The sequence below is a fragment of the Atta cephalotes genome, assembly GCF_000143395.1.
Source record: "Atta cephalotes unplaced genomic scaffold scaffold00040, whole genome shotgun sequence".
Taxonomy (NCBI): Eukaryota; Metazoa; Arthropoda; class Insecta; order Hymenoptera; family Formicidae; genus Atta; species Atta cephalotes.
This window is the reverse complement of record NW_012130104.1, coordinates 137196-145430: the sequence shown is the minus strand read 5'-3', so window position 1 is coordinate 145430 and position 8235 is coordinate 137196. Positions and strand designations below refer to the sequence as shown.

Here is an 8235-nt window from a genome sequence, read left to right as displayed (position 1 = left end):
TGTGTGTGTGTGTGTGTGTGTGTGTGTGTGTGTGTGTGTGTGTGTGTGTGTGTGTGTGTGTGTGTGTGTGTGTGTGCATAAATTTATAAATTATCAGTTTATCTATATAATTTTAATTGTTAAAGATACATTTAAATTTCAATCTGTAATGATCTCTTTATAGCTTCAATTTTTGATATTGTTTTATTCTACTTAGTTGAAACAATCTAATTTTGGCGCGGATTAGCTCGTTGGGTTCGGAACGCCAAAGAGGTTTGCATGAGAAGGAGAGATGCGTGTTGATAAATAGACTACGATTTTGATATTAATAATGCTTTTAATGATAATCGTTAAATAGGTATGTAGAATGCGATGAGTGTGTGTCGTACAATGTGAAGTGTATATAACGGCGTATAATAATTCTATGTGTATGCGTATGCGTGTATGCGTGCGTACGTGTGTGAGTATGTACGTGTGCAGTGTGCACGAGTATATGTTGCCTTTGGTAAATGCGGTCTCGCGTGCCTGATGCCACAAACAGCTTTTTCTGACGCGGCGCGGTGCTGATGTGCGGCACGTATTCTCGGTAATTAGGTATACGTAACAGCGCGCGGCTGATTGGTTGATGCGAACGCGGGTACACACCAGGCGCGAATCCCGAACGCGGGTGCGGCGGATCTTTGTGTGCGGAAAGCGCAAAGTTGGATGCGTTTGGCAATCGATGGCTGAGAATTTTCGGCAGAGGCGGAGAAGGCTCCCGTGTTACTGTCGATTGCCGTGGATGCGGCAATGATGCACCGAATGGCCGAGAAAGACTCGACGGAAACCGAGCGCGCATCCTTTCTATTGCTATTGCTATTTCCGGTGCGAAGGCGAATTGGTGGTCGAGAAGACTCGGCAGGGCAGAGTGCCCTCTGGTTTTGGAAATAATCCCGTCGGTGCCACGACGCGAGAGCAGCTGGTCAGCAGCTGAGTATACTTGGCAAAATTTCCTCTGTCCTGGAATTATCCCGTCGTGAATGCAGAAAGATCAGTCCGCCGATATCGAGAATTCTCGACAGTGACGGTGCTCTCCACCATTTTGTCTCGCTTGTTAGGAGTCGGTAATAGTCGGATTCGTCTAGGAGTAGGCGGAATAGCAGGAATCGCAAAACGAGCAACTATTTCCCGGTTTGTATACGAATTATTGCTCCCGTTCGTATTATTTTGGTCTTATTCGATGATCTTCGCAATCTTCGTGGGAACGCTGCGGATCGGCGAACTTAGTGAAGTTCGTATACCTTCGGCAGAATGACTGTCACCTACGAATTATGCTTTGATGCTTTGATTTAAGTGCGCACCACATCACTGTCATCAGCACAGGGCTAATGCAGAGCTTTTCAACTGGATGTTCAGCCGAGATCGATGTATACATTGTTACCAAAATTAATAAGTATCTACGTACAACAATGTTATACAGTTTTCAAGCTGCATCAATAATACTGCAATTCTCTGCTTTTACTAATATTGACTGTCCTTTTTCGTTATTAACTGATGAATTAGTTTGGATTCATGATTCTTCATTACATCTATTACGTCTTTGACAAATATGATATGGTTACGTTATACTATCTATTGTAACTTGAAGGTGAGGTGAGCCTCATAATATGTTAATCTAATTTTGATATATGAAATAATTATGTATTTCTGCGGCTGAGGAGGACTAATAATCAGAACGTTGAAACTTATCGTCGAAAATTATAATTGCGAATAATAAATATTATTTTGTTACACCTAATTATAGCTCATTGAATTTGTTGACCTGGGTCAACTATTTGCTATTTATTAATCTGTCAAAATTTAAAATATTTAAATATTGAATGCTTAAAATTTTTCCATTTATTAATAAACAAATAAAACTTTCAATCCATTAATTTTTATAACTTGATATTTGTACACAATCACAGTGTACGCATAAACAGCTGCTTTATTTATATTGAATGCGTCGTGCGGCGTCCAAAATTTTGTTATCTCATTTCAACAATCGTCTCACACGCGTATTAGTTTTCTGCGCTCCATAATCGTGCACGAATGTCCTCATTTAAAACATCTACTTATTTATAACATCTTCTTCGTCGAAAGCATTGCATTGCAATGATAATTGATTGTTTAAACTGTATAAACTTATATAATTCTAATATGCTACATTTACATTTCAGATTGCAGTGAATGGAGAGCATTTCTGTGCCTTTTACTACAGATTGCCTCTTGATGATGTAACAGCTCTCGAAGTTAATGGGTCCATCCAAGATGTCAGGATTCGGCAACATAATCTATTTATATATCCAGATCCTAATATTTCCAGACCATTTCGGATATTGGTCTTGACAACTGAAGAACCACTTGTGGATTTTCTAGTAAATTTAACATTTTATTTATGTAAAAGTTGAAAGATCAATACATAAGGTTCTAGTAAGCGTTGTTGAGAGGAAGAATCTTTTAATTTTTTGTTACATAGTGTCCTCTGCAAAGGAAACCTTTTTCGCACTGTTTTTGTATATTTTTAATATTTTTATAATATTCTTGTATTATTTAATAGTTTATTATTATTATATTATTATAATATTCTTGTATTATTTAATAGTTTTCATTTTTTTATGGAGTCCGACCATAAATCTTTCGGTTTCGATTTTGGTCAGTTTCGATAATAAATCAGAGTTTCGATTAAGGCTAAAATTAAGAGAGAAAATTTCGGTAAGTAAACCGAAACTGTATAAATTGTAACGCACCGGCAAGCATTCGAAAAACTATATGTTACCATCAGAGTTGGCAAATAATGCGTTAGAGTTACTCTAATATGAGTCGAGATGTAAGTACTTTTCGTGATTGATGCCGCCGTGATGTTTCATTAATATGTTAGTTAATGTAAGTGAATAGGTGAAAGTAATTTTTATAGGTGCATGTTTTTGCAAGATGGTGACGTCGGCGCAGATGTTTTTTCGTTTCGGCCTGAGTTAATTATCTTAAAATAATTATCGCCTTTTGATTCTTTTCTTATTTTTCCAAGAGCAGATATCATTTGTTAAAAAAAGAATAAGAATTTATTAGCCATTTCCAATAATTTAAGACTGAAACGACATGATGTCCTTCCGGTTTTGTGTCTCTTACTAGAATGATTTTATGACGCGTTACTTGCCAAGTTTACCGATATAAGTTACTTTTTTCGGTAATGAATAGGTAACAACGTTACATTTTCTTGAATAACGTTTATGGCAACGGAATTACATTTTTGTGGTAATAGTAATGATTTCATTTATTACTTATATCATTAATTTATTTCTAGCCACGTAAAGTTTTAGTACTGTGAGAGAATTGGGGGAAAAGATTCACCCAGAAGCCATCATTTGTAATCGTTGAAGTGATATGGTAGGAGATATGGTAGGAGCGAGATGAAATATATGATGCTGTACACACTTATACCGCACTAGTATGTATGTATGTACAGTTCGTAGCAGGAATGTCTAGGGTTCGATTTTAGGGAGCTTGTCATTAAGCTGGACCATTTTTTTTACTGCTAAACGGTTGGAACAACAAAATTCGCTCAAAATAGCACTAAAATAGCACTAAATTTTTGATTACGTCCGAACCTAATTTGCGCTGGTAGGTCCAGCTTAATAGGAATCGATATATTTATGATCGCGGACGTAATCCGATCGTATCCAGTTGTATCAGATTTTAACAGTCACGTATGTAAAAATAACAAAGAACGAAAGGTGGGTCCCTAAAATTGGACCGCAGGAATTCCTGTTACGAACTGTACGTGTATACACTATAAATGGCGGAATCAATCAGAAACGTTTGACTCTCCCTTGATTCTCTCTAATCATAACTAGATCATATATATATATAGAGTGAGACCGAAAAAAAAATTTGAAAATCGATTATTAAAATCTCCCAAAAGTTAGCTATGGACTTAAACATGATTTGGATAAAATTTCATCGAAATCGATTAATATTTTAAGATTGCTCCTCGACTTTGAAATTAGTATTTATGCATGGCTTGAATACATATATCAAAATTCGAAAAAATATTTAAATTTCAATACAATTTGTTTTTCAATACTATCTTTTCTTTTTTGATCGCTGATCACGAATACGAGGTCAGAAGTACACATTTCAAAATGACAGATCCAATATGACAGGATGAATAAAAAGTCGCGGTGCAATATTTCGAAAATTAAATTCTGAAAGAAATATTTCCTACAAAAGTTGTATAGTTTTAAATGATCTATTTACTGATCTGGTCAGTCTGACCTTGGATGGCGTCGCCAAGTCAGATCAAGGTGACATCAATTTTTTGGCGCGCTCTAATTTTGATTTCAAAATTTATTAGCTAATGTCGGGAGTTCTTCAAAACATTAATAAAATTTTTCTTTATTAAGTATTTTGCGAGTTATAAAGTTTGAAAGTTACAATACCATCGGCATTAACATTACTCAAGTGTCCGACCGATTAAAATCTCTTGAATGTTCAGGATTATAAGTTAGATAATATTTGTCAAAATCAAGGCTCTGGAGGTCCTCTTATTTTTATTTTTACGTAGAAATAAATTTTTAGTGGAGAAATGAATGTTGTGGGGGTCAACTTCATACTTGTATGTCTTTCTTTGATATTTCTGGTTATAACTTTGATTATCAAATGTCGGGAATGAATTATTAAACCAACCAAACGACCACCAAACGAATAGCAATATAATTTTTTATTTCTAATAGTGCGGTTCCAACTTCATATTACATGAGTATGGTGCTGAGCGCTCACTGCTCCGCAACAATTGAGTCTGCTGAACGCAATTATAATCACGTTCGTGTTTCGACAATGCTACAATAATATAAACATAATCAATAAAATTGATCGATTGCTTGATATCAAGTAAACGCATCGTGTGTTTCAGTAATTTTCGATCATCGAATGAGTAATTGACAATTAATAGTAATAAAAACTATCGAGTAGAACGGACTCTTAAGTGACATATATTAGTAAATTCATTAGTAATTTTCTTCAAGTGAATGTTGTATGCCAATCGAATGTGTTTTATAAGATATAAAAATATTGATTCGCTATGCATGTATGAACGTGAAATATCTAAATTAAATTTCTAAGAAGAATGAAGGTTTAATAAACATTTGTTTGGAACTATACTTGATTCAAAATGGAAGTTTTCTTTTTTCAAACTGCAAATGAAATTATCAAATGTTTGCGAGATAATTGTGTGTGTGCATGTGTGTACATGCGTGTGCGCACGTGAGAGAGAGAGAGAGAGAGAGAGAGAGAGAGGAAAATGCGATCATATGTGCATGTTCATGCGTCCCGCGTGCAGCCGCTCCGAATCTATACATTTACTGTCTGCACACTCTATTGTCTACATGGGTTATAGTGCCTGCTCGCATTGCTGGATTTCGCGGCTATAACAGATTTCTATAACTTAAATAGTTGTGAACTTTAACGCTTAATATCTCGGTTCGCGGGGTAGAGCGACACTTTTTTCAGCCTGATTCGTTCATTTCGTACAAAAACCTGTCGAATGAGCCTAATTTCATTAAAATCGGTAAGGTCAGCCATTTTCTGCATAATTACGTTTATCCTGAATCTTGTATACATCTCATTTTAAACAATGCATTAAGATTTCTCGAAAATTATGATACGAAACTATAGATACGAAAAAATATTTCAGAGAAAAATTGTGTGGGTCGGAAGGAGATAAGAAAATATTATTGATTTGATCTTGAATGATGTCGCCAAGGTCAAATCAAGGTTACATTGATTTTTCTTAATGGAACACTATTTTTTATAATAAAATCTAATAATGTTAAAAGCTTTTCAAAACCCTGTAATAAAGTTATTTTTCATTACTTACTTTTCGAGTTACAATCCTTACGAAAAAAAAATCTTCAATTTTGGATGTTAACATTCAAATTTAGGTGTTTATCATGAAAATTCAGTTTTGACTTCATTCAATTCAGTACTGTCAACATTGGATGTCAGTTGAGAATTGAGTATCATTGTTGGGTGTCGATTGAGTGTGACCATTAATATTTGATGTTGTCTTGATATGGACACTCAATATTGAGTATTAGTTAAGCATTGAGCATCAATATTGGGTGTTAGTTGAGCGTAAACATGAATATTCAGTGTTATCTTGTAGACATTCAATATTGAGTGTCGTTTAAGTTTAGCATCAATATTGAGTGTTGATTGAGTGTGATCATCAAATTCGATATATTATTTGATATCTCAATAATGAGTGATAGTTCATATATGAGCGTCAATGTTGAGTGCGATCTGATCAGGTATAATAGCAATATTCGGTTTTATAATTTGATGTAAACATTCAAATAATATATAGTAATCGAATGTGTGCTATTTTATTGTTTGTGCATGAATATTAAATGTTTCTAAATCTAGATCTCGTTAATATACGATATTATAGTTTCTTATTGATTGAAAATGTAACACTCATAAAACAGCTACATATTGTGCCGATGGTTTTTATATTGCTTTCAATTTACAACGGAAACTCAAATAATTCTCATTTTTTATGTCATATATAGTGTATAAGCTTAAATCCGCTGTTTTTTAGTCAGAAAAATACTTCTTTTTTTCCTAGAAAGCAAAAACAAATTTATTCAAAGTACTTGCTCTCGCTAACTATACATTTTTCCCATCTTTCGGGCAATTTATGTTGTGCCAAAAAAATTCCTCATCTTTCGAGGCAAATCATCAAGCCATTTTCGGACGTCTTTGTAAGAATCGAAGTGTCAGCGAGCGCGTGGCCCATCGACGAAAACAGGTGATAGTCAGAAGGTGTCAGGTCTGGTGAGTAAACGGGATGGGGTAGCACTTCTCAGTTGAGTGTCTCCAAGTAGTTTTGGACCATTGTTGACGTGTGCGATAGTGTGTTGTCGTGGAGAAAAATCAGCTTGTCATGTCTTTTCCGATAATGCGGCCTTTTTTCACGCAGAGCACGGTGCAATTTGATCAATTGTTGGTAGCGATGAGCATTAACAGTTTCACCAGATTTTAACAGCTCGTAGTAGATAACACCCTTCTGATCCCACCAAACGCACAGCATCGTCTTCCGTCCGAAGCGATTTGATCTAGAAGAAGATGTTGATGGTTGGGCGGGATCAATCCAAGATTTCTTGCGTTTAGGATTCTGAAAATAGATCCACTTTTCATCGTCTGTCACGATGCAGGAACGACTTTCTTTTTTGTCTGGCAAGCAGAATTTGGTATGTGTTTTGACGTCGCTCCATCTGCCTATCGTTCAGTTCATGCGGCATCCATTTTCCAATATTTTGAACTTTCCCCATGGCATGTATCCGCATGGAAATGGCTGCTTGAGAAACACCCAATTGCTCGGCAAGCATTTTTTGCGATTGGGTATCGTCCTCGTCCAAAAGAGCCTGCAATTGACAATCCTCAACTTTCCTGGGCCGATTTTCACGCTTCTTGTCACTCAGGTCAAAATTGTCGTCATTGAACCGGCGAAACTAATCCCTGCACGTTGTTTCCGATAAAGCATTGTCACCTCCACAAGCATTCAATGCGATTTGACAGCCGATTTCTTCAAATTGAAACAGAAAAGCAAAACTTCCCGCATATGCTTTTTTTTTAGCAAAAAACTAGACATGATTACGAAAGAAAAAATGTATGTTGTTGTATGAAATTGCTGATGATATGCATTGGTTAATGCTGACAGATGTCACACACATAAAAAAAAGTGTGTTGTGTAGGGTAGCTTTGTACACTCACTAATGCCACCTATGAGCAAACAGCGGATTTAAGCGTATACACTTGGTTATAACTCGGTTATAACTCGGTTAAATGCGCGTTATCCTTTTGCATTTTGAACAAATGAGATTCAACTTTTATATACAATTTGCACAAGATCGCGAATGCAGTGCTTCACTGAATCTCAATTGAAAAATGAGATTATAAACTTGTGTTGCTATGATAATTTTCCAACTTAAAGAAAGCAAGTAGTGAATAAAAAAAGCAAGTACATCATGAATCTGAGTACAAAATACTCACTTCCGACTCAGTTTTACTTGTATGTATAGAAAGCAATAGCAAAACATATCAGCTTATATATCATTAAGCCTGTTTTGCATTAACAATTCCTAAACTATCAACAGTATATAATGTACTCACTTTACATTTTATGTAATGAATAGTAAATTATTTAGTGTATACTTTAATTTTATATTAAGTTTGCAC

At 35.4% G+C, this 8235-nt stretch overlaps 1 protein-coding gene across 1 annotated transcript in view; it reads left to right on the top strand.

Moving 5' to 3' along the window:
* Positions 1 to 8235, top strand: part of LOC105622101 (galectin-8-like) — a 205507-nt gene that overhangs the window by 153712 nt on the left and 43560 nt on the right. The window contains exon 4 of the mRNA XM_012203533.1: positions 2178 to 2375. Coding sequence (XP_012058923.1) covers positions 2178 to 2375 — 198 coding nt within the window. The remainder of the gene's footprint in view (positions 1 to 2177; positions 2376 to 8235) is intronic.